A 27350-nucleotide genomic window follows, 5' to 3' on the forward strand; every position below is an offset into this window, starting at 1 on the left:
TTGCTCGTTGGATCTGTAGCACAATCCAACTTGCACATTCTGTGGCAGGCCTGCCACAGCCTAAATCTGTAAAGGACCACTCCACAAGGAAGGTGGGCTCATCTTGGGCGGCTGCCCGAGGGGTCTCGGCATTACAACTTTGCCGAGCAGCTACGTGGTCAGGGGAGAACACGTTTGTAAAATTTTACAAATTTGATACTCTGGCTAAGGAGGACCTGGAGTTCTCTCATTCGGTGCTGCAGAGTCATCCGCACTCTCCCGCCCGTTTGGGAGCTTTGGTATAATCCCCATGGTCCTTTCAGGAACCCCAGCATCCACTAGGACGATAGAGAAAATAAGATTTTACTTACCGATAAATCTATTTCTCGGAGTCCGTAGTGGATGCTGGGCGCCCATCCCAAGTGCGGATTATCTGCAATAATTGTACATAGTTATTGTTAACTAATTCGGGTTATTGTTGAAGGAAGCCATCTTTCAGAGGCTCCGCTGTTATCATACTGTTAACTGGGTTTAGATCACAAGTTGTACGGTGTGATTGGTGTGGCTGGTATGAGTCTTACCCAGGATTCAAAATCCTCCCTTATTGTGTACGCTCGTCCGGGCACAGTACCTAACTGGAGTCTGGAGGAGGGTCATAGGGGGAGGAGCCAGTGCACACCACCTGATCTGGAAAAGCTTTACTTTTTGTGCCCTGTCTCCTGCGGAGCCGCTATTCCCCATGGTCCTTTCAGGAACCCCAGCATCCACTACGGACTCCGAGAAATAGATTTATCGGTAAGTAAAATCTTATTTTTTCCAGGACGGCTGGAGTCAGGAAAACTGACTCGCTGTTTATCCTGATGGCACCCAACAAGCTGGGTGCTCCTGCTTCTAGGCAGTCTATTGCGCGCTGGTTTTGTAGCACTATTCAGCTGGCGCATTCTGCGGTAGGATTACCGCAGCCTAAATCAATAAAAGCCAATTCCACAAGGACGGTGGGCTCATCTTGGGCGGCTGCCCGAGGGGTCTCGGCTTTACAACTTTGCCGAGCAGCTACTTGGTCAGGGGCAAACACGTTTGCAAAATTCTACGAATTGATACCCTGGCTGAGGAGGACCTGGAGTTCTCTCATTCGGTGCTGCAGAGTCATCCGCACTCTCCCGCCCGTTTGGGAGCTTTGGTATAATACCCATGGTCCTTACGGAGTTCCCAGCATCCACTAGGACGTCAGAGAAAATAAGAATTTACTTACCGATAATTCTATTTCTCGTAGTCCGTAGTGGATGCTGGGCGCCCATCCCAAGTGCGGATTGTCTGCAATACTTGTACATAGTTATTGTTAACTAATCGGGTTCTTGTTGTGAGCCATCTATTCAGAGGCTCCTCTGTTATCATGCTGTTAACTGGGTTTCATATCACAAGTTGTACGGTGTGATTGGTGTGGCTGGTATGAGTCTTACCCGGGATTCAAAATCCTTCCTTATTGTGTACGCTCGTCCGGGCACAGTATCCTAACTGAGGCTTGGAGGAGGGTCATAGGGGGAGGAGCCAGTGCACACCAGATAGTCCTAAAGCTTTCTTTAGATGTGCCCAGTCTCCTGCGGAGCCGCTATTCCCCATGGTCCTTACGGAGTTCCCAGCATCCACTACGGACTACGAGAAATAGAATTATCGGTAAGTAAATTCTTATTTTTTTCCCCTACTTTTGGGTTATCATTTTCTACACCTATCCAAAGTTGGTCTTTGTGCTTTAGGTGGCCCATGAGTCTGTGTTGAGAAAGTGAAGACTACCTCAGTTCACCTGTTCATGTGTCTGTTAATCAAACTGGTCTCCTTCAAAGCAAATCTAATTCGGCAGGTTCCATTCCACAAACTTCCAGATACTGTAGTTCTGCTTTCCAAGTGGAATAGTCTTCTCTATTCTTGTCCCAAAGCATTTGTCTTTCCCAGTGGATTCATGTCTCCCTATATAAATTTAACACCATATTGAGATCAAGGGGATTACAAAGGGGGTCATGAAGACAATGCTTAAGTCTGGGAAGCTAGTACCTAGCAAAAATTATCACTGGATTTGGTTAGCTTGTATGTCCTGATGTGATTCAAAAATGTTCACACGTCTAAGTTTTGTTTACCTAGGCTGTTATGCTTGCTGGAGAGTCCAGGAGCATATTTGCGTCTGATCCATGAAGTTTCAAATTTCAGTGCTTTGTCTTCCCTTAGCATTGACTTTTGATTCTGGAAATGTGAGCTTTTCTGCAAGGGGTTTTACATGTACAATGGCCATTTGTTCCCCTCAATGCAGCATGGGACATTTTGTTCCTTGCATCCTGGAACCTTTTGTCCCACTGGATACTGCTGATCGACGCGGAAGACGATCTGTCTTCTTGACATTGCCTCCACTAGGTGGGTATCAGAACTTAGTGCATCATACCGTCATTCCCCCTATTGTTTCATGATGTCAGAACAGTTCTCCGTGCAAAACGTTCCATCTTACCGTAAGGTTGTGTCAAATTTTCACATAACTCAACAGATTGCCTAAGGGACAGTCCTCTGAATACAGTAATTCTCTCAAAACTTTAGGTGTAGTTTGTTCACTAAAGACATACAACTGACGTACCACGGGCTTGCTTAGGACAGATGTTTGTCCTATATGACACAACCAAGGTTGGTTGGCTTTAAAATAGACAGTTGATCGTTGGATTTGAGCTTAAATTAAACAGGTTTACATTGTTCAGGGATTGCCAGTTCCTTCTAGGCTATCAGTTAATTGGCTAGGAAGGTCTACGCCTCTTCAACGGTGCGTGACAGGGTTTTTGAACAGTTGTATAGGCCAGGAACCTGGTCTTCCATTCACATTTTTGCTACCCTCCCTTGAAGACTACTTTAGTATGTCCCCAGTTTTTCAGTGGATGAAGGAGAAAGCAGGATTTCTCTATCGTCCTAGTGGATGCTGGGGTTTCTGAAAGGACCATGGGGAATAGCGGCTCCGCAGGAGACAGGGCACAAAAAGTAAAGCTTTAGGATCAGGTGGTGTGCACTGGCTCCTCCCCCTATGACCCTCCTCCAAGCCAGTTAGATTTTTGTGCCCGGCCGAGAAGGGTGCAATCTAGGTGGCTCTCCTAAAGAGCTGCTTAGGAAAGTTTAGCTTAGGTTTTTTATTTTACAGTGAATCCTGCTGGCAACAGGATCACTGCAACGAGGGACTTAGGGGAGAAGAAGTGAACTCACCTGCGTGCAGGATGGATTGGCTTCTTGGCTACTGGACATCAGCTCCAGAGGGACGATCACAGGTACAGCCTGGATGGTCACCGGAGCCTTGCCGCCGGCCCCCTTGCAGATGCTGAAGTAAGAAGAGGTCCAGAATCGGCGGCAGAAGACTCCTCAGTCTTCTAAAGGTAGCGCACAGCACTGCAGCTGTGCGCCATTTTCCTCTCAGCACACTTCACACGGCAGTCACTGAGGGTGCAGGGCGCTGGGAGGGGGGCGCCCTGGGAGGCAAATGAATACCTATTTTGGCTAAAAATACCTCACATATAGCCTCCGGAGGCTATATGGAGATATTTAACCCCTGCCAGAATCCGTTAAGAGCGGGAGACGAGGCCGCCGAAAAAGGGGCGGGGCCTATCTCCTCAGCACACAGCGCCATTTTCCCTCACAGAAAGGCTGGAGGGAAGGCTCCCAGGCTCTCCCCTGCACTGCACTACAGAAACAGGGTTAAAACAGAGAGGGGGGGCACTAATTTGGCGATATGCTTATATATATATTAAGATGCTATAAGGGAAAACACTTATATAAGGTTGTCCCTATATAATTATAGCGTTTTTGGTGTGTGCTGGCAAACTCTCCCTCTGTCTCTCCAAAGGGCTAGTGGGTCCTGTCCTCTATCAGAGCATTCCCTGTGTGTGTGCTGTGTGTCGGTACGTGTGTGTCGACAGGTAGGAGGACGATGTTGGTGAGGAGGCGGAGCAATTGCCTGTAATGGTGATGTCACTCTCTAGGGAGTCGACACCGGAATGGATGGCTTATTTAGGAAATTACGTGATAATGTCAACACGCTGCAAGGTCGGTTGACGACATGAGACGGCCGACAAACAATTAGTACGGTCCAGACGTCTCAAAAACACCGTCAAGGGTTTTAAAACGCCCGTTTACTTTAGTCGGTCGACACAGACACAGACAGGGACACTGAATCCAGTGTCGACGGTGAATAAACAAACGTATTCCTTATTAGGGCCACACGTTAAAGGCAATGAAGGAGGTGTTACGTATTTCTGATACTACAAGTACCACAAAAGAGGGTATTATGTGGGATGTGAAAAAACTACCATAGTTTTTCCTGAATCAGATAAATTAAATAAAGTGTGTGATGATGCGTGGGTTCCCCCCGATAGAAAATTATGGGCGGTATACCCTTTCCCGCCAGAAGTTAGGGCGCGTTGGGAAACACCCTTTAAGGTGGATAAGGCGCTCACACGCTTATCAAAACAAGTGGCGGTACCGTCTATAGATAGGGCCGTCCTCAAGGACCAGCTGACAAGGCTGGAAAATATAATAAAAAGTATATACACACATACTGGTGTTATACTGCGGCCAGCGATCGCCTCAGCCTGGATGTGCAGAGCTAGGGTGGCTTGGTCGGATTCCCTGACTAAAAATATTGATACCCTTGACAGGGACAGTATTTTATTGACTATAGAGCATTTCTATATATGCGAGATGCACAGAGGGATATTTGCACTCTGGCATCATGAATAAACGCGATGTCCATAACTGCCAGAAGATGTTATGGACACGACAGTGGTCAGGTGATGCAGATTCCAAACGGCACAGTATGGCCGTATACAGGAAGAGGACTTGTTTGGGGTCGGTCCATCGGACCTGGTGGTCACGGCAACTGCTGGAAAATCCACCGTTTTTTACCCTAAGTCACATCTCTGCAGAAAAAGACACCGTCTTTTCAGCCTCAGTCCTCTCGTCCCTATAAGATCATATCTGCCCAGGGATAGAGGAAAGGGAAGAAGACTGCAGCAGGCAGCCCATTCCCAGGAACAGAAGCGTTCCACCGCGTCTGACAAGTTCTCAGCATGGCGCTGAGACCGTACAGGACCCCTGGATCCTACAAGTAGTATCCCGGGGGTACAGATGGGAATGTCGAGACGTTTCCCCTTCGCAGGCTCCTGAAGTCTGCTTTACCAAGTCTCCCTCCGACAAGGAGGTAGTATGGGAAAAAATTCACAAGCTGTATTCCCAGCAGGTGATAATTAAATTACCCCTCCTACTACAAGAAAAGGGGTATTATTCCACACTATATTGTGGTACTGAAGCCAGAAGGCTAGGTGAGACTTATTCTAAAAATTTGTTTTTGAACACTTACAAAGGTTCAAATTAAGATGAAGTCACTCAGAGCAGTGATAACGAACCAGGAATAAGGGGACTATATAGTGTCCCGGGACATCAGGGATGCTTACCTCTATGTCCCAAATTTGCCCTTCTCACTAAGGGTACCTCGGGTTCGTGGTGCAGAACTGTCACTATCAGTTTCAGACGCTGCCGTTTGGATTGTCCACGGCACCCTGGGGTCTTTACCAAGGTAATGGCCGAATTGATGATTCTTCTTCGAAGAAAAGGCGTCTTAATTATCCCTTACTTGGACGATCTCCTGATAGGGGCATAGTCCAGGGAACAGTTGGAGGTCGGAGTAGCACTATCTCGGATACTGCTACAATCAGCACGGGTGGATTCTAAATATTCCAAAATCGCAGCTGATCCCGACGACACGTCTGCTGTGCCTAGGGATGATTCTGGACACAGTCCAGAAAAAGGTGTTTCTCCCGGAAGAGAAAGCCAGGGAGTTATCCGAGCAAGTCAGGAACCTCCTAAAAACAGTGCATGATTGCACAAGGGTCCTGGTAAAAATGGTGGCTTCCTACGAAGCAATTCCATTCGGCAGATTTCACGTAAGAACTTTTCAGTGGGATCTGCTGGACAAATGGTCCGGATCGCATCTTCAGATGCATCAGCGGATAACCCAATATCCAAGGACAAGGGTGTCTCTCCTGTGGTGGTTATAGAGTGCTCATCTTCTAGAGGGCAGCAGATTCGGCATTCAGGATTGGATGCTGGTAACCACGGAGCCCAGCCTGAGAGGCTGGGGAGCAGTCACACAAGGAAAAAATTTCCAGGGAGTGTGATCAAGTATGGAGACTTTTCTCCACATAAATATACTGGAGCTAAGGGTAAATTTATAATGCTCTAAGCTTAGCAAGACCTCTGCTTCAAGGTCAGCCGGTATTGATCCAGTGGGAAAAACATCACGGCAGTCGCCCACGTAAACAGACAGGGCGACACAAGAAGCAGGAGGGCAATGGCAGAAACTGCAAGGACTTTTCGCTGGGCGGAAAATCATGTGATAACACTGTCAGCAGTTTTTCATCCCGGGAATGGAAACTGGGAAGCAGACTTCCTCAGCACGACCTCCACCCGGGAGAGTGGAAACTTCATTGAGAAGTTTTTTCCACATGATTGTAAACCGTTGGGAAATACCAAAGGTGGACATGATGGCGTCCCGTCTGAACAAAAAACGGGACAGGTATTGCGCCAGGTCAAGAGACCCTCAGGCAATAGATGTGGACGTTCTGGTAACACCGTGGGTGTACCAGTCGGTGTATGTGTTCCCTCCTCTGCTTCTCATACCTAAGGTGCTGAGAATTATAAGACGTAGAGGAGTAAGAACTATACTCATGGCTCCGGATTGGCCAAGAAGGACTTGGTACCCGGAACTTCAAGAGATGCTTACAGAGGTCTTATGGCCTCTGCCGCTAAGAAGGGACTTGCTTCAGCAAGTACCATGTCTGTTCCAAGACTTACCGCAGCTGCGTTTGTCGGCATGGCGATGGAAAGCCGGATCCTAAGGGAAAAAAGGCATTCCGGAAGAGGTCATTCCTACCCTGGTCAAAGCCAGAAAGGAGGTGACCGCACAACATTATCACCACGTGTGGCGAAAATATGTTGCGTGGTGTGAGGCCAGGAAGGCCCCACAAAGAAATTTCAACTCGGTCGTTTCCTGCATTTCCTGCAAACAGGAGTGTCTATGGGCCTCAAATTGGGGTCCATTAAGGTTCAAATTCGGCCCTGTAAATTTTCTTCCAGAAAGAATTGGCTTCAGTTCCTGAAGTCCAGAAGTTTGTCAAGGGAGTATTGCATATACAAACCCCTTTTTTGTGCCTCCAGTGGCACTGTGGGATCTCAACGTAGTTCTGGGATTCCTCAAATCACATTGGTTTAAAACCAGTCAAATATGTGGATTTGAAGCATCTCACATAAAAAGTGACCATGCTCTTGGCCCTGGCCTGGACCAGGCGAGTGTCAAATTGGTGGTTTTTTCTCAAAAAAGCCCATATCTGTTTGTCCATTCGGACAGGGCAGAGCTGCGGACTCGTCCCCAGTTCTCTCCCTAAGGTGGTGTCAGTGTTTCACCTGAACCAGCTTATTGTGGTGCCTTGCACCTACTAGGGACTTGGAGGACTCCAAGTTGCTAGGAGTTGTCAGGGCCCTGAAAATATGTTCCAGGACAGCTGGAGTCAGAAAATCTGACTCGCTGTTTATACTGTATGCACCCAACAAGTTGGGTGCGCCTGCTTCTAAGCAGGCGATTGCTCGTTGGATTTGTAACACAATTCAACTTGCACATTCTGAGGCAGGCCTGCCACAGTCTAAATCGGTTAAGGCCCATTCCACAAGGAAGGTGGGCTCATCTTGGGCGGCTGCCCGAGAGGTCTCGGCATTACAACTCTGCCGAGCAGCTACGTGGTCAGGGGAGAACACGTTTGTAAAATTCTACAAATTTGATATCCTGGCAAAAGAGGACCTGGAGTTCTCTCATTCGGTGCTGCAGAGTCATCCGCACTCTCCCGCCCGTTTGGGAGCTTTGGTATAATCCCCATGGTCCTTTCAGGAACCCCAGCATCCACTAGGACGATAGAGAAAATAAGAATTTACTTACCGATAATTCTATTTCTCGGAGTCCGTAGTGGATGCTGGGCGCCCATCCCAAGTGCGGATTATCTGCAATACTTGTACATAGTTACAAAAATCGGGTTATTATTGTTGTGAGCCATCTTTTCAGAGGCTCCGCTGTTATCATACTGTTAACTGGGTTTAGATCACAAGTTGTACGGTGTGATTGGTGTGGCTGGTATGAGTCTTACCCGGGATTCATAATTCCTCCCTTATTGTGTACGCTCGTCCGGGCACAGTACCTAACTGGCTTGGAGGAGGGTCATAGGGGGAGGAGCCAGTGCACACCACCTGATCCTAAAGCTTTACTTTTTGTGCCCTGTCTCCTGCGGAGCCGCTATTCCCCATGGTCCTTTCAGGAACCCCAGCATCCACTACGGACTCCGAGAAATAGAATTATCGGTAAGTAAATTCTTATTATTTGTACTTAATATAAAATCGTTTTCTTCTATAGTACAGCTTTTGTTTTTTAATTAAACTGAAGTCCTTGTTTTATTCCAAAATAGGAACTTTACCAAACATATCTTCAAATCATGCATTGCTGCTGTTTAACTTTCCTTATGTAATTTTTGTAGGCTGAAAAGAACAGAGCTGCTGCAATGGCCAATAATTTACAGAAAGGCACTGCTGGACCAATGCGGCTATATGTTGGGTCCTTGCATTTTAACATAACAGAGGACATGCTGCGTGGAATATTTGAACCTTTTGGCAGAGTAAGTGCATCGGGGGGGGGAGAAACAGTTGTTTACTTTTTGTATTTTTTAATATTCAATATAAATGTTATTTTACATGAACTGAATCGCTTCTTGTAGATTGAAAGCATTCAACTTATGATGGACAGTGAGACTGGACGCTCCAAGGGATACGGCTTCATTACTGTAAGTGTTATGTAAACTGTTTTTTTAATGAAAAGTGTGACAAGTTCTTAGTGTTTTCTAAAAAAAACCTTTCTTACTGTGCTTTGCAGTTTTCGGATTCTGAATGTGCCAAAAAAGCGCTCGAGCAATTGAATGGTTTTGAATTAGCTGGGCGTCCTATGAAAGTTGGTCATGTTACAGAACGTACTGATGCTTCCAATGCAAGTTCATTTTTGGACAGTGATGAGCTTGAGAGAACAGGAATAGACCTTGGAACCACTGGTAGACTTCAGTTGATGGCAAGACTTGCTGAAGGTATACCTTACTCAACATATACGTATTTTTACTATAAACTGTTGGAACTTATAGGAGACTACTTTTTAAGCGCATCTAATTGTCTGGCTAAACCTTTTGTATTCAATTTTTTTTTTTGTATTACAGGTACAGGATTGCAGATTCCACCAGCTGCCCAGCAAGCATTGCAGATGAGTGGTTCTTTGGCATTTGGTGCTGTAGCAGGTTAGAATTACTAATGTATTTTTTAAATATATAGTGGATGATTTATGAAAGTTTTTTTTTTTGTGATGAAGTTGGTGGTTGCCATAGCAATCACCCAGATGCAGTTTATAGACTTGAAACAATGTTTTAGTTAGTTTCGATTTTTCTATAAGTGAGCCCATTTGTAGCATGAAATCGTGACGACATCCGTTTTCATTGTCTATTTTTCATATTGTCAACAGATCTCCAATCAAGAATTTCACAACAGAGCGAAGGTTTGCGCTTTATTTTTTTAAGCATTATGATTCTAGACAAGTAGTGTACAGCTTAACTAGCAAGTAGAGTTTCTATTTGACCTGTTTAGTTGGTTATAGTAAATGTAGAATGATTTCAAAGTGCACAATAATTGAATTTGCCAGCTAAGCAATGCAGAGCGTATGTGTAGAAGTAACATTGCTCGGCTTTCATTGAAATATAACCTGCTGGGTATCTATACAAATTTGCGCCTGACTGAGCAATTCAGTTGTTGCTCCATTTGGGTTCCCATGAGTATTGATGTGCACAAAGCGGCTAAACCTGGCTAATGCAGTGTTTGGGGCGCCCAAACTTGAGTTTGCGCACACTTCTTATTGCTCCTCTGGATGCCCTTTAGTTTAGATGCCCAGCAGGGGCACTGCAAACAATTGTATGCCGCCCTTCCTATGGTCACGACATATAGGGGACTCCTTTTTTTTTTTCCCCTGAGTTCCCACAGGCATAGGGCCTTGCTGTGGCAGTATTGATTCTAGTTGCTACTACAGTCATGTACATCCATGCATCTTCTATAGCTTGTAGGATGTCTATAGCATGCTCAGAAGGCACCTTTCACTACCTATTGTTGAGTTTAAACCAGTTTCACTCTGAGTCAACGCAGTTTGCTGTACATCCTTGAGGTGTTGTGATGTGAGCCTCGAGAAGAGGCAATTTATCATTGGTTGGAGGGCCTCTTCAGTTCAAATTTCAAACTTACAATTCCATGGTGATAGCAGATTTATGATATCAAGGAGGTTCTGATAGCTTCTGTGACATGTGGGAAACTTGCAAGAGTAATTTGTTGGACAGAACCAAATGTTCCAGCAATCTCTGCAGTATTCAAAGTAGGGTAGGAGAAACTGGGAAGCATATTTTTCTCCGTAGTCCTGCACTAGTCCATCTGGTTATGGTTCTTTCACTTGTGCTGAAGAGAGGTTGTTCTGGTGGTGACAAACTGGCCTAGAAAGTTGTGTGGTATATAGCTATTTGTTCCATAGGGGGATCAGGGATACGCTGGGTGTAGCCTGGGTTCCGGTCACCAAATAAGATCTTTCCAAGCAGCCCAGGCTACCTCTCCTTTATACCCCAGCCACATGCAGACAGTTAAAATTTGGGGCACTGTTTTGAGGGGCTGCTTCATAAGTAGCTTCTCAACTTTTTTTCTTTTTTTGTGAGTGGTTAAAGGCATCCTGCAGGACACCCTCACTTCTGCTCTGCCGACTCCCCAGCACTGGTGTCTAGGTCAGTGACTTCAGCTGCAACTACTTGACACGCAGGGATACTTCCCAGAGCTGCAGCTGGACTCGTGGGTACAGGCAAGTCCCTGGTTGCAGGGAGCCTCATAGTAGTGCTGAGTGTATTAAAATAAGAATTTACTTACCGATAATTCTATTTCTCGTAGTCCGTAGTGGATGCTGGGGACTCCGTAAGGACCATGGGGAATAGCGGCTCCGCAGGAGACTGGGCACAAAAGTAAAGCTTTAGAACTACCTGGTGTGCACTGGCTCCTCCCCCTATGACCCTCCTCCAAGCCTCAGTTAGGATACTGTGCCCGGACGAGCGTACACAATAAGGAAGGATTTTGAATCCCGGGTAAGACTCATACCAGCCACACCAATCACACCATATAACTTGTGATCTAAACCCAGTTAACAGCATGATAACAGAGGAGCCTCTAGAAAAGATGGCTCACTACAGTAATAACCCGATTTTTTTGGTAACAATAACTATGTACCAGTATTGCAGACAATCCGCACTTGGGATGGGCGCCCAGCATCCACTACGGACTACGAGAAATAGAATTATCGGTAAGTAAATTCTTATTTTCTCTGACGTCCTAGTGGATGCTGGGGACTCCGTAAGGACCATGGGGATTATACCAAAGCTCCCAAACGGGCGGGAGAGTGCGGATGACTCTGCAGCACCAAATGAGAGAACTCCAGGTCCTCCTCAGCCAGGGTATCAAATTTGTAGAATTTTACAAACGTATTTGCTCCTGACCAAGTAGCTGCTCGGCAAAGTTGTAAAGCCGAGACCCCTCGGGCAGCCGCCCAAGATGAGCCCACCTTCCTTGTGGAATGGGCTTTTACAGATTTTGTCTGTGGCAGGCCTGCCACAGAATGTGCAAGCTGAATTGTACTACAAATCCAACGAGCAATAGTCTGCTTAGAAGCAGGAGCACCCAGCTTGTTGGGTGCATACAGAATAAACAACGAGTCAGATTTTCTGACTCCAGCCGTCCTGGAAACCTATATTTCCAGGGCCCTGACAACGTCTAGCAACTTGGAGTCCTCCAAGTCCCTAGTAGCCGCAGGCACCACAATAGGTTGATTCAGGTGAAACGCTGAAAACCACCTTAGGGAGAAACTGAGGACAAGTCCTCAATTCCGCCCTGTCCGAATGGAAAATCAGATGAGGGCTTTGCTTTTACAGGATAAAGCAGCCAATTCTGACACGCACCTGGCCCAGGCCAGGGCCAACAGCATGACCACTTTCCATGTGAGATATTTTAACTCCACATATTTAAGTGGTTCAAACCAATGTGACTTTTGGAACCCAAAAACTACATTTAGATCCCAAGGTGCCACTGGAGGCACAAAAGGAGGCTGTATATACAGTACCCCTTTCACAAACGTCTGAACTTCAAGGACTGAAGCTAGTTCTTTTTGGAAGAAAATTGACAGGGCTGAAATTTGAACCTTAATGGACCCCCATTTCAGGCCCATAGACACTCCTGTTTGCAGGAAATGTAGGAATCGACCTAGTTGAAAATTCCTCCGTCGGGGCCTTACTGGCCTCGCACCACGCAACATATTTTCGCCAAATGCGGTGATAATGTTTTGCGGTTATATCTTTCCTGGCTTTGATCAGGATAGGAATGACTTCATCCGGAATGCCTTTCTCCTTCAGGATCCAGCGTTCAACCGCCATGCCGTCAAACGCAGTCGCGGTAAGTCTTGGAACAGACAGGGTCCTTGCTGGAGCAGGTCCCTTCTTAGAGGTAGAGGCCACGGATCCTCCGTGAGCATCTCTTGAAGTTCCGGTTACCAAGTCCTTCTTGGCCAATCCGGAGCCCGAATATAGTGCTTACTCCTCTCCATCTTATAATTCTCAGTACCTTGGGTATGAGAGGCAGAGGAGGGAACACATACACTGACTGGTACACCCACTGTGTTACCAGAGCGTCTACAGCTATTGCCGGAGGGTCCCTTGACCCGGCGCAATACTAGTCGAGTTTTATAAACATGTGGAAGACTTCTGGGTGAAGTCCCCACTTGCTGACAGTGCTATCACATGATTTTCCGCCCAGCGAAGAATCCTTGCAGCTTCTGCCATTGCCCTCCTGCTTCTTGTGTCACCCTGTCTGTTTACGTGGGTGACTGCCGTGATGTTGTCCGAATGGATCAACTCCGGGTGACCTTGAAGCAGAGGTCTTGCTGAGCTTAGAGCATTGTAAATGGCCCTTAGCTTCAGGATATTTATGTGAAGTGATGTCTCCAGGCTTGACCATAAGCTCTGGAAATTCCTTCCCTGTGTGACTGCTCCCCAGCCTCGCAGGCTGGCATCCGTGGACACCAGGACCCAGTCCTGAATGTCGAATCTGCGGCCGTCTAGAAGATGAGCACTCTGCAACCACCACAGGAGAGACACCCTTGTGCTTGGTGACAGGGTTATCCGCTGATGCATCTGAAGATGCGACCCGGACCATTTGTCCAGCAGGTCCCACTGGAAAGTTCTTGCGTGGAATCTGCCGAATGGGATTGCTTCGTAGGAAGCCACCATTTTTCCCAGAATCCTTTCATTGATGTACTGAGACTTGGCTCGGTTATAGGAGGTTCCCGACTAGCTCGGATAACTCCCTGACTTTCTCCTCCGGGAGAAACACCTTTTTCTGGACTGTGTCCAGGATCATCCCTAGGAACAGACGACGAGTCGTCGGAATCAGCTGCGATTTTGGAATATTGAGAATCCAATCGTGCTGCCGCAACACTACCTGAGATAGTGCTACACCGACCTCCAACTGTTCCCTGGATCTTACCCTTATCAGGGAATCGTCCAAGTAAGGGATAACTAAAATTCCCTTCCTTCGAAGGAGTATCATCATTTCGGCCATTACCTTGGTAAAGACCCGGGGTGCCGTGGACCATCCATACGGCAGCGTCTGAAACTGATAGTGACAGTTCTGTATCATAAACCTGAGGTACCCTTGGTGAGAAGGGTAAATTGGGACATGAAGGTAAGCATCCTTGATGTCCCGAGACATCATGTAGTCCCCTTCTTCCAGGTTCGCAATCACTGCTCTGAGTGACTCAATCTTGAATTTGAACCTCCGTATGTAAGTGTTCAAGATTTTAGATTTAGAATCGGTCTCACCGAGCCGTCCGGCTTCGGTACCACAACAGTGTGGAATAATACCCCGTTCCCTGTTGCAGGAGGGGTACCTTGATTATCACCTGCTGGGAATACAGCTTGTGAATGGCTTCCAAAACTGCCTCCCTGTCAGAAGGAGACATCGGTAAAGCCGACTTTAGGAAACGGCGAGGGGGAGACGTCTCGAATTCCAATTTGTACCCCTGAGATATCACCTGAAGGATCCAGGGGTCTACTTGCGAGTGAGCCCACTGCACGCTGAAATTCATTGAGACGGGCCCCCACCGTGCCTGATTCTGCTTGTAAAGCCCCAGCGTCATACTGAGGGCTTGGCAGAGGCGGGAGAGGGCTTCTGTTCCTGGGAACTGGCTGATTTCTGCAGCCTTTTTCCTCTCCCTCTGTCACGGGGCAGAAATGAGGAACCTTTTGCCCGCTTGCCCACGAAAAGACTGCGCCTGATAATACAGCGTCTTCTTATGTTGAGAGGCGACCTGGGGTACAAACGTGGATTTCCCAGCTGTTGCCGTGGCCACCAGGTCTGAAAGACCGACCCCAAATAACTCCTCCCCTTAATAAGGCAGTACTTCCAAATGCCGTTTGGAATCCGCATCACCTGACATCTGTTGTGTCCATAACCCTCTACTGGCAGAAATGGACAACGCACTTAGACTTGATGCCAGTCGGCAAATATTCCGCTGTGCATCACGCATATATAGAAATGCATCTTTTAAATGCTCTATAGGCAATAATATACTGTCCCTATCTAGGGTATCAATATTTTCAGTCAGGGAATCCGACCACGCCAATCCAGCACTGCACATCCAGGCTGAGGCGATTGCTGGTCGCAGTATAACACCAGTATGTGTGTAAATACATTTTAGGATACCCTCCTGCTTTCTATCAGCAGGATCCTTAAGGGCGGCCATCTCAGGAGAGGGTAGAGCCCTTGTTCTTACAAGCGTGTGAGCGCTTTATCCACCCTAGGGGGTGTTTCCCAACGCACCCTAACCTCTGGCGGGAAAGGATATAATGCCAATAACATTTTAGAAATTATCAGTTGTTATCGGGGGAAACCCACGCATCATCACACATCTCATTTAATTTCTCAGATTCAGGAAAACTACAGGTAGTTTTTCCTCACCGAACATAATACCCCTTTTTGGTGGTACTCGTATTATCAGAAATGTGTAAAACATTTTTCATTGCCTCAATCATGTAACGTGTGGCCCTACTGGAAGTCACATTTGTCTCTTCACCGTCGACACTGGAGTCAGTATCCGTGTCGGCATCTATATCTGCCATCTGAGGTAACGGGCGCTTTAGAGCCCCTGACGGCCTATGAGACGTCTGGACAGGCACAAGCTGAGTAGCCGGCTGTCTCATGTCAACCACTGTCTTTTATACAGAGCTGACACTGTCACGTAATTCCTTCCAACAGTTCATCCACTCAGGTGTCGACCCCCTAGGGGGTGACATCACTATTACAGGCAATCTGCTCCGTCTCCACATTTTTCTCCTCATACATGTCGACACAAACGTACCGACACACAGCACACACACAGGGAATGCTCTGATAGAGGACAGGACCCCACTAGCCCTTTGGGGAGACAGAGGGAGAGTTTGCCAGCACACACCAGAGCGCTATATATATACAGGGATAACCTTATATAAGTGTTTTTCCCCTTATAGCTGCTGTATTTTTAATACTGCGCGTAATTAGTGCCCCCCTCTCTTTTTTAACCCTTTCTGTAGTGTAGTGACTGCAGGGGAGAGCCAGGGAGCTTCCCTCCAACGGAGCTGTGAGGGAAAATGGCGCCAGTGTGCTGAGGAGATAGGCTCCGCCCCCTTCTCGGCGGCCTTATCTCCCGTTTTTCTGTGTATTCTGGCAGGGGTTAAATTCATCCATATAGCCCAGGAGCTATATGTGATGCATTTTTTTGCCATCCAAGGTGTTTTTATTGCGTCTCAGGGCGCCCCCCCGCGCCCTGCACCCTCAGTGACCGGAGTGTGAAGTGTGCTGAGAGCAATGGCGCACAGCTGCAGTGCTGTGCGCTACCTTGTTGAAGACGGGACGTCTTCTGCCGCCGATTTTCCGGACCTCTTCTGTCTTCTGGCTCTGTAAGGGGGCCGGCGGCGCGGCTCTGGGACCTATCCATGGCTGGGCCTGTGATCGGTCCCTCTGGAGCTAATGTCCAGTAGCCTAAGAAGCCCAATCCACTCTGCACGCAGGTGAGTTCGCTTCTTCTCCCCTTAGTCCCTCGATGCAGTGAGCCTGTTGCCAGCAGGTCTCACTGAACATAAAAAACCTAAAACTAAACTTTTCACTAAGCAGCTCAGGAGAGCCACCTAGTGTGCACCCTTCTCGTTCGGGCACAAAAATCTAACTGAGGCTTGGAGGAGGGTCATAGGGGGAGGAGCCAGTGCACACCAGGTAGTTCTAAAGCTTTACTTTTGTGCCCAGTCTCCTGCGGAGCCGCTATTCCCCATGGTCCTTACGGAGTCCCCAGCATCCACTAGGACGTCAGAGAAATAAAGTGTTTCATTTTTTTATTAAAACAATGTGATATAATATACCATGACACAATAAAAAAATATCCATAAAAGCGTACTAAATGGTTAACTGGTTTTAGGATAAAAATAAATCTTGCTGCTATAAAAAATGTAACAATGCACACTGAACTGTCTGGTTGGAAACGATTAATACTGTATCTCATTGAATGGATACACAGTGATAAAAGTTCTTTTATCTATACAGATTGAATTTGTGTTTAAATAGTATCCATAATAGAGAACCTCACTGAAGTGTATAAATTTGGTGAGTTGCCCACATAAGTTTGGAGTCATCCTGCTGATGACTAGACCCTCTGTGGAAAGATGAATAAGTCAGTATGAGGGAAGAAATCCGTTTTGTTTTTGGTTAGCTGATCTTTTATCCAGTCGTGCATCCACGGACCTTAGAGCTGGTGAATTTCTGCTGCACTAAGCCGTGTGTGCAGCGTCTCCAGTGCGGTATACGTGCAGCTGGCGGTGACCACTGACAGGGCTCCTTCTGAAGGCGAGTGGTTACCCTGTGGACCACGATGGATTAGAGGTGCAACACAAGTGACTGGGAACAGAGTGTGTGATGAAAGTGCCCTGTGTGAATGTAGACCAGGGTAACAGCAGTGGATCCGATGCAATGGCAGCTAATGTAGCTATTGGAGTCCGATATCCTTGACCCATTTCTCGGCCTCTAATGCTAGCTGTTTCTTCAGCAAGCGACTACTCGCGTGCTGAGCCCTCACTAGGTCTTCCGCCAGAAGAAGTGCATTGTAAATGGCTCTTAGTTCCAGAATATTTATCCGAAGACTGCTCTCTTGTGCTGACCATCTTCCCTGAAACTGATGGTTGTTCAGAACTGCTCCCCATTCACGGAGACTTGTATCTGTTGTCAATCTTCCAGTCCCAGATTCCAAACCTCTTTCTTGCCGTGAGATTCTTGTGGACTGACCACCAAGTCAACAAGGTACTGGTCTGAGGTGATAAACGAATCCTTCAGTGGAGAAGCCAATGCATGCCTGCCCCCTGAGCAATCAGATTCAGCCCAAAGGGTCTGGAATATAGCCTGCCGTATTGGATCGCTTCGAAGGATGCTACCATCTTTCCAAGAAGCTTTATACAAAGATGCAGAGAGACTGTCTGGTTCTGCATAACCTGATGTACCATTTCCTTGATGTCTCGAATCTTGTCATATGGGAGAAACACTCCAAGATGTATCCTATCTAAAATGAGCCCCAAAAATGTAATCCTCTGCGATGGCTGTAGGTTGGATTTTTTTTTTTTTTTTTAATTCACAATCCAACTGTCGAATCAAACTGATGGGTGACCTGAGCATCTTGGATCAACTGGTCCTGAGAGCCTTGATCAGAAGGTTTGTCCAGATATGGGAGGATCATTACCCCTAACGATCTCAATTTTGCGACCATGACTGCCATAATCTTTGTGAGGTTACTCGGGGCTGATGATAGACCGAATGGCAGGGCTCTGAACTGGTAGTGATTCTTGCCCACTGCAAACCTGCAGTAGGCTTGGTGTGTGGTCCAAATTGGAACATGAAGGTACGCGTCCTATATGTCCATGGACAACATGAACTTGTCTTGTTCCAGTCCCGTAATAACTGACTATATTGACTGCATCTTGAAACTGTAAACATTCAAACTGATAAACTTTTAAATTGAGGATTGGTCAGACAGACCCATCCGGTTTTGGCACTACAAAAAGATTTGAATAAAATACCATCGCTCTTTGAGATGTCGGGACAGGCATAATTACTTCTGTCTGAAGTAACTTTTGAATTGCTATATCTAATGCCTTCACTTTTTGAGGACACCGAGGAAGACCTGTTGTAAAAGACACTGAGGGTGGTTTCAGAAAATCGATTTTGTATCCCTGGGAGATATTGTTGATTCAGACTTCCGGTGACGTTTCGGCTCAGGTGTCCCGTAACCTTTCCAACCGTGCGCCCACCATAGGAGATCCAAGGTGAGCTGGGAGATCGTCTTGTCAGCAGGTTTAGGGTCCTACTTTTTGGTTGTGGTCTGGAAATGGCATCTACTTCTGCTTCCCTGAGTTTGACTGCTTAAACATCATCCTCTAGCACGAAAGGATTGAGACCTAAAGGAATTGAACGCTGGATCAGAACTATTACTTCTGACTGGTGGTGTGGTTCTAGGATAAGTAGTAGGCAGAAAAGTAGATTTCCCCGCTGTTGCCTGTGAAATCCGCTTGTCTAACTCCGGACCGAATAAAGTCTCCTCCACTGCCTTCTTGGAATCAGAATCCACTTACCATTCTCTGCCACAGAAATCCTTCTGGCTGATATAGCCGAAGCAGAGCTGCATGATGCTATTCTGCTAGCATCCTTTGTGGCTTGGCAAACGTATGTAGCCGACTCACGGATATGCTCCGCTAGTCTATCTCCTCTTAGCTGTTATCTTCTTCTACAGCCTGAACAATATGATCTGCCCATGCTACAGTAGCTCTGGTCTCCCACGCACTAACAATTGTAGGTCTGTGCGATGCTCCAGCAGCCACAAAAATAGACCTTTTTCTCTTACGTCCTAGAGGTTGCTGAGGTTCCATTTAGTACCATGGGGTATAGACTGGTCCCATCTTCACATGCATCAGTGGATACGGCTGTCGCCGAAAGCCAGAATTTCACTCTTCTGTTGGCTGCAAACTTCTCACCTTCTCGAGGGCCAAGGTTCGGGATTCAAAATTGGATCTTTCTAACCACGGATACAAGTCTCAGAGGTTGGGGAGCAACCTAAGGGGAAAACTTCCAAGGAAAGTGGTGAAGTCTGGAATCAATCCTTTCGATAAACATTCTGGAACGAAGTACCGTGTACAACAGCCTTCTACAAGCGGCACATCTTCTACAAGATCAGTCCATTCAGGTTCAGTCAGACAATCGAACGACTGTGTCCTACATAAACTGACAGGGCAGAACGAAGAGCAGAGCCGCAATGTCGGAGGTAACAAGAATCCTCCTCTGGGCAGAAAAGCACGTGTGGTGCTGTCAGCGGTCTTCATTCCGGGAGTGGACAACTGGGAAGCGGACTTCCTCAGCAGGCACTATCTCCATCCAAGAAAATGGGATCCTCCACCTGGAGGTGTTCGAGGAGGTAACAAGTTGTTGGGGTGTACCTCAAATAGACATGATGGCCTCCCACCTCAACAAGAGGCTTCAGAGGTACTGTTCCAGGTCGAGAGACCCACAGGCAGTGGTGGTGGACGCCCTGGTAACTCCGTGGGTGTTCCAGTCAGTGTATGTGTTCCCTCCACTTCCACTCATCCCAAGGATTATCTAATAAAAAGAACAAGAGTTCAGGCGATCCTCTTTGCTCCAGACTGGCTAAGAAGGGCTTGGTACGCATATCTTCTGGAATTACTGCTGGAGGATCCGAGGCCTCTTTCTCTTCGTGATGACCTTCTGCAACAGGGGCCGTTCCCTTATCAAGACTTACCGCGGCTATGTTTGACGGCGTGGAGGTTGAACGCCTGATTTTAACTCTGAAGGGCATTCTGAGAGAGGTCATTCCTACCCGGATACAGGCTAGGAAGGGAGTAACGTCTAAACATTACCATCGGATTTGGAAAAAGTATGTCTTGGTGTGAATCCAAGAAGGTTCCTACGGTGGAGTTTCAACTGGGACGGTTTCTTCTTTCTGCAAGCAGGTGTGGATGTGGGCCTACGCTTGGGCTCCATAAAGGTTAAGAGTTCGGCCCTGTCCATTTTCTTCCAGAAACAATTGGCTGCTCTCCCTGAGGTTCAGACTTTCTTGAAAGGGGTTCTGCACATCCAACCACCTTTTGTGCCTTCTACGGTACTGTGGGATCTTAATGTGGTGCTGCAGTTCCTGCAATCGGATTGGTTCGAACCTCTACAGGAGGTTGAGGTCAAGTTTCTTACTTGGAAGGCTTTCACACTGTTGGCAATGGCATCTGCTATGCGCGTGTCAGATTTGGAGGCATTGTCCTACAAGAGCCCCTACTTGATTTTCCGAGAATATAGAGCTGCGCTCAGAACGCGTCAGCAATTTATTCCAAAGGTTGTGTCTTTTCAGATCAACCAACCTATTGGGGTGCCAGTGGCTACTGACTCCTCACTCACCTCAAAGTCCTTGGATGTTGTGAGGGCTTTGAAGATTTATGTGAAGAAGACTTCTAGTCACAGGAAGTGGGACGCTCTGTTTGTCCTTTATCCTCCCAACAAGGTTGGGTGTCCTGCTTCTAAGCAAACGATTTCTCGCTGGATTAGGTTCACTATCCAGCATGCTTAGTCTACGGCAGGCTTGCCATGTCCAAATTCTGTTAAGGCTCACTCTACCCGTAAAGTGGGTTCTTCCTGGGCGGCTGCCTGGGGTGTCTAGGCTTTGCAACTTTGCCGGGCAGCTACTTGGTCAGGATCGAACACGTTTGCCAAGTTCTACAAGTTCGATACCTTGGCCTCTGAGGACCTTCAGTTTGGTCAGTCTGTTCTGCCGGCGCCTCTGCGCACTCCCTCCCGTAACCCCAGCATCCTCTTAAACGTAAGAGAAAATAGGATTTTAATTACCTACTGGTAAATCATTTCTCTGACGTCCTAGTGGATGCTGGGGACTCCGTAAGGACCATGGGGAATAGACGGGCTCCGCAGGAGACTGGGCACTCTATAAGAAAGATTTGGTACTATCTGGTGTGCACTGGCTCCTCCCTCTATGCCCCTCCTCCAGACCTCAGTTAGATTTATGTGCCCGGCCGAGCTGGATGCACACTAGGGGCTCTCCTGAGCTCCTAGAAAGAAAGTATATGTTAGGTTTTTTATTTTACAGTGAGACCTGCTGGCAACAGGCTCACTGCAACGAGGGACTAAGGGGAGAAGAAGCGAACCTACCTGCTTGCAGCTAGCTTGGGCTTCTTAGGCTACTGGACACCATTAGCTCCAGAGGGATCGACCGCAGGACCCGTCCTTGGTGTTCGATCCCGGAGCCGCGCCGCCGTCCCCCTTACAGAGCCAGAAGCAAGAAGATGGTCCGGAAAATCGGCGGCAGAAGACTTCAGTCTTCACCAAGGTAGCGCACAGCACTGCAGCTGTGCGCCATTGCTCCTCATACACACTTCACACTCCGGTCACTGAGGGTGCAGGGCGCTGGGGGGGGGGGCGCCCTGAGCAGCAATAAAATCACCTTGGCTGGCAAAATAACCACAATATATAGCCCCAGAGGCTATATATGTGGTAATTACCCCTGCCAGAATACAGAAAAAAGCGGGAGAAAAGTCAGCCGAAAAAGGGGCGGAGCCATCTCCCTCAGCACACTGGTGCCATTTCTTTATCATCCACTAGGGGTCACTGGAGTACTCTTGGGATATGGACGGGCGTAGCCGAACAAAGGCACTGAATATTTAAATTTAGGACTCTCCCCCCCCCCCTCCATATCCCCGAGTACCTCAGTGTACTCTCTCAGTGTTTTTTCGGTGCTCACAGCACGAACATTGGCTTGTGGTATAACCACACTTGGATTTTTATTTTTAATTTTTATTTTTATTTTTTATTTTTACACTTAGCACATCCCTTCCCAGTTTCTGGAAAAACATGGGTCCGGGATAGTGCCGCTGCACGGGCAGCGAATGGCGTGTCGGTCCTCACAAAGAGCACCCTCACAGGCGCTAAGCGCATGGCGTGTCGGTCCTCACAAAGAGCACCCTCACAGCCACAGGCAGACACTGTATCCTACTGCAACTGGACGGAGCTTACAGAAAGAAGCCCCGTCACAGCCAGGATGAAAGCCCCGTCACAATCTGGACGGAGCTTACAGAGTGCGGCACTACAAGGTATGGTGGGGGGTCAGGGCGGTCAGCTCACGCTGCCGCCCTGCTGTGTGGGGAAAGCCTTTATTGTTACCACCGCTTTGCCCGCCGCTTACAGCGCGCTCATTAGCAGGATACCCCGCTGAACGAAGAGAGCGGCCGCACGTCACTCACAGACGCCGGCCGCTCTCCCAGCCACTGTACCAGAACTCTGCCACTGTAGAAACGTATCCGAGCGGCCGCACGTCATTCAAAGACGCCGGCCGCTCTCCCAGCCACTGTACGCGAGCGCCGCCCAAGCAGCCACTCTGCGTACCCGTGTCTAAAGCTCCGAGCGGCCGTACGTCACTAAAGACGCCGGCCGCTCTTCCAGCGCTGCACCCGGCCACTGCTGTATGAGGCGCCGCCCGTTCTTCCGGAGGGCTCCCCGGCGCAATATAGCAGCGCTCCCCGGGTTTCCCTAGGCTCCCTGCACTCGCTTCCGGCCGCTGCACAGGGAGAAGCTAAAAGCTACATCACAAGCAGCGCGGCTGCAGGGGGGTGACGGTGAGTAAAGCCCATAGCAGCAGCAAAGGCTGCATGGGTTAAGAGACTGCTCAGTTTTAAATAAGAGACTGCTCAGTTTTAAACAAGTTATTGACCCATAGCAGCAGCAAAGGCTGCTTGGGAATAAGATATATTGGAAATAATACATCACTGCAGGCAGTGTTGAGTAAAGCCCATAGCAGCAGAAGGCTGCATGGGTTAAGAGACTGCTTAGTGTTTAAACAGTTAATGGAAATAACTGGAAGGCTAGCTAAAGCATAAGGCTGCAAGATAATGTATTGTAAACTGCACGGATTTTACTGTATAATAGACCTGTAACTGTAGAATAGGCTATTAAGCCTATATTTAATGTATAATAGGCTATTAAGCCTATATTAACACTGCAGCAGGTAACCTGTCCTGTGATTTTCAGTGGAAGCATGGCATGACGGTCATTTTAATCATTGCTGTTCTTACAGGTTATAATTCCAGAACATTCCGCCCATACACCTATACTCCACAAGGAGGCGCAGGGGTGTTAGTGGGAAGTTTTTGGTTCAGTTTCACATAAGTTAGCCATGTAATCTGTATTTCTACTTAATTCTAGAACATTCCTGCCCTACATCTCTAAGCCACCAGAGGCGCAGGGAAGTTAGTAGGAATTTGGTTCGGGTTTCATATGCCCATGTGAACTGCTTTTCACATAAAGAATACTTTGATTTCTCTTCATATCGAATAAATCTTTCGGTTTTTGCTAAAGATTTCCGAAGAGAGAAACAAGCTTGAGTTTCATATGAATAGGCTGTTCAGCAATAACATATATATATATGACACATAATAACTTCATTAAGCCGTGCAAGTGTCTGTCTGTTGCCTATTGTGGTGTCTGTCTACATAGCGAGTAGGGCTATAGTGCAGACTAAAAATAATTTTAAAAATCCTATGTTAACATTGGCAATTCAAATTAAAAGAGCGGTAACATCGGAGTCTCGGAATGTCTCCGCCAGCTCTAACAAAAGACAGTCTTTCCAAAGGGCCAATTTCCCTTTGGGTACCAGAGTGTTTATTTCACTGGTCTTATAATTTAATGCACGATTCTATGTCAAATTTCACACCGATAACTACGAGTGAGAAGGGTACATTAGTCCAGCACTCAGATAGTGCGGGGGCTTTTTAACAACCATACATAATCGTTTCCAAAAGGACGCGATCCGCCATTGGTAGATGATTTTCTGTCAAACATTATAAAAACCCAGGATACATTTGGGTCACTAGAATCTATGTATGAAACAATGACGATCACTGGTAAAAGAAGCTGCAGAGTATATCTGTAAAGCTTCTGCTAACGCCGGTTATTTTCATTGTCGCTAGTTAAGCGCGACAAGGCCAGAGCTTGTTTGCTCATAAATTTGATATACTTGTAACGGTATTTTATCCCTTTATGATATTCAGCCATTACCGCATACAGTATACTTGTAACGGCGTTTTATCCCTTTATAAGAAACAGTCACGCCTTGTAACGACAGGACGTTACAGTCAGCAAGCCAGTGGTTTGATGACCTCTTTTACAATTGTGGAAGCGCGTCTTTACATGTTACATTTGCGAGGTTTCAGGACTTCAACTCATACATGTCTCAGCTATTTACAGCTTAAAGTACAAAACTGCCTCTGTCGAACGGTTTGGCAGGTTGTCATTTAGTCTTTGCTGGTTTATAAACCAGGCAGTAGTACGCCAACAGAGTCAGAGTTACTTATTCCCTTCTGTTTGAGCAAAACCAAACAGCTCCGTCGCAATATCAATCAGCAAGTCATTTACTACAGTTAGAAAATGGATTTTCTGCGGTTAGTATTTGCTTATTGGAGCCACAAAATTTGCATAATTGCATTTGATCTTCACAATGCGTATTTACCCAGTCCGGTTTGTTCATCACAGGTTCTAGCGTTTGCAAATCGCCACAACCATTAACCATTTCATGTCTACCGTTGCTTATCGCTTTGGGTATTTACCAAAGTGATGTTGGGATGATAGCTCATCTCACATAAGAACTCTGTCTCAACAAAGTTCCTCTAACTTGCGCTACTAAGGTATACTGCGGTAGCAGATCAAGTTCGAAAACAATCGCATCTAATTCCGTCTAAACGATGTCAATTCCTAGGTAAGATTATAAATACGGTAAATCAAAGACTTTTACCTACTACACCAGCAAGAACAAATGTACATCTAGTAATTAGCACAAAACACGCACACTAGCGGTACATTGGTGTATTCACCTATTAAGAATAAAGATGTGTTTTCAATTTAGTTCGCCACCCTTCACTCGCGTTTCCCACAGAGGGACAAGGGTGCATATACTCTGGACGACAGTCGCAGAGGGTCAGGATTTGTAGTTAAAATCAGCGACAAAGGTTCTAAAACACGACAGATTGCGGTCGATAAATGTCCTAGAACTCTGTGCATTTTACAATGCAATACATGATTCGCTTTCAGTCTGACCAGGGATATACTATGGTTTCTCTTCAGAACGAATAAATCTTTCGCCTTTTACTAAAGATTTCCGTGGAGAGGAACAACCGTGAGTTTCATGTAAATTTTTGATGCCTGCCTCACGCTGGCCTTAAGCAGTCAAACAAGGCAACGGCAGTTGCATACACAACAACCAGTGAGAACCAAGAAGCCGCATGGCAATGCGGCATGAGAACCAAGAAGCCGCATGGCAATGCGGCATGTGACTCAAATCCTCAATGGCTCAGAACACCATTATGTGAAAATGTCAAGAGATCATTCCGTGAGTGGACATCTGTTAGACAGAGGATCTCACCCGTCAGGATTTGGATCCTGAAAACTGGACATTAAATCCAGAGGTGTGTCATATGTGAGTCCACAGAAGGGGGTTACCCTCAAGTATACATGATGGCATCTCGCCACAATTAGAAAAGCTCAGTATGTGTACAAAACAGATCACAAGGGCAGTGGCGGTGGAGTCTCTCACATTCATGTGGTCATTCAGCATCGTGTATCTGGCTCCACCATTTTCCGCTGCTCTCTCCGTTGCCAAAACGGATCATAAGACAGTTTGTCACAGTCATACTGGTGGTATCTCATGGGTTTCGGAGAAGTTTGCTTCTCGAATTTTCAAGGAATACTTGCACACGATCTTGGCCCGCTCATAATACGTCCAACCTGTTACATCAGGGAACGTTAGTTTACCCATAGTTACCTATGTACCTATTATCTATGTACCGCAGCTGCGGTTGACGGGGTGAGGGTTCAGACCGCCCTCTTAAGAAATAGAGCATTACAGTATCGGTTATACCAACCATGTTACGAAATAGTAAGCCGCTTAAGGCAGCTCATTATTACAAAATTTCGTGTGCTTACATAGGTTGTAAACCTCGGAAGTTTCCAACATCATCCTTCAAGTTACCCGTATTCTGTTAAAAGGGGTGGGATGGAAAACTGAGTTGATCTGCACTAAGAGTGCAGGTATCTGTGTGGTAAACTTATTTTCAAAGACGTTTGCCTCTATTTGCGTCTGTACACATCTTTCTACAAGGTGTCATCAAAGTTCAGACTCTATTTATCCCACCTACAGCGCCAGGCGACTTGAAGTTGGGTTCAGATTTCTTACAGTTTTCATATTTTGAACCTTTTCAACAAATGGGAATTAAGTTTCTCACTTTGGAAAACATTTTTCTTCTAGCCTTGGCTTCGGCAAGGGTTTTGTTTTCATATTTGGGTGCCTTGTATTCCAAGCCACCGTATTTGAGTTTTCTCATGACAAAGCAGATCTTCGGACGAATCACGCTTTCGTATTCTTCACATCAATATACCAATAGGGGTTCCTGTGTGGACAGCACATTCTAGAATTCTGAATGTGGTACACGCATTACGCGTTTATATATGTCCCGAACGTCAACAGTACGTGATATGAATCCGTTGTTTGTTCTCTATGATACTGCCAACTGGGGTTAGCCAGTTTCTCAGCAGACATTATCCAGTTGGGTAATAATAATGACTACAAGTCAGGCTTACTTTAAGGCTAAGTTACAATCGCCTACGTCAGTAATAGCTCATCCCACAGGTTCTGTGGGAATGTCAGACCCAGTGGGTCGTGGAGCGTCTAAAACGCGGCTATATAGCCTTCATGTGCACCACGTTTGTGCACGTTTACACGTTATAAATGGTGGCGCCATCAGCATCTAGCTTTGGGCTGCCTACTGTTACAAGTATCAAACAGCTCTCCCGCCCACGAGGGAAGCTTTGGTACGTCCCAAGAGTACTCCAGTGACCCCTAGTGGATGATAAAGAAAATAGGATTTTGGTACTTACCAGGTAAATCCTTTTCTTTGAATCCATAGGGGGCACTGGACGCCCACCCAGAGCAGTTTTACCTGGGTTGTTTTAAGCTCAAGGGAGCTTAGGGTAACAAGTTTTACTTGATTGATATTAAGCTCAGAGGAGCTTATGGTAACACATTTTCACCG

The 27350-nt window shown here is 46.8% G+C and overlaps 1 protein-coding gene and 2 non-coding genes across 8 annotated transcripts in view; all 3 read left to right on the plus strand.

Moving 5' to 3' along the window:
- RBM39 (RNA binding motif protein 39) overlaps positions 1-27350 on the plus strand; it is a 146552-nt gene that overhangs the window by 97491 nt on the left and 21711 nt on the right. For 5 of the 6 annotated variants that reach the window (XM_063960163.1, XM_063960157.1, XM_063960158.1 and 2 more), the window contains 5 exons: positions 8571-8708; positions 8808-8873; positions 8963-9167; positions 9294-9371; positions 9593-9625. In XM_063960163.1, coding sequence (XP_063816233.1) covers positions 8571-8708; positions 8808-8873; positions 8963-9167; positions 9294-9371; positions 9593-9625 — 520 coding nt within the window. The remainder of the gene's footprint in view (positions 1-8570; positions 8709-8807; positions 8874-8962; positions 9168-9293; positions 9372-9592; positions 9626-27350) is intronic. The other variant, XM_063960159.1, reaches the window with a different exon arrangement.
- On the plus strand, positions 23576-23686 carry LOC134899945 (U5 spliceosomal RNA). Its single transcript, XR_010173477.1, has one exon. It is a non-coding gene; the product is annotated as a U5 spliceosomal RNA (small nuclear RNA).
- LOC134899865 (U5 spliceosomal RNA) lies at positions 25367-25480 on the plus strand. Its single transcript, XR_010173414.1, has one exon. It is a non-coding gene; the product is annotated as a U5 spliceosomal RNA (small nuclear RNA).

The sequence above is a fragment of the Pseudophryne corroboree genome, chromosome 3 (genome assembly GCF_028390025.1).
Source record: "Pseudophryne corroboree isolate aPseCor3 chromosome 3, aPseCor3.hap2, whole genome shotgun sequence".
Taxonomy (NCBI): Eukaryota; Metazoa; Chordata; class Amphibia; order Anura; family Myobatrachidae; genus Pseudophryne; species Pseudophryne corroboree.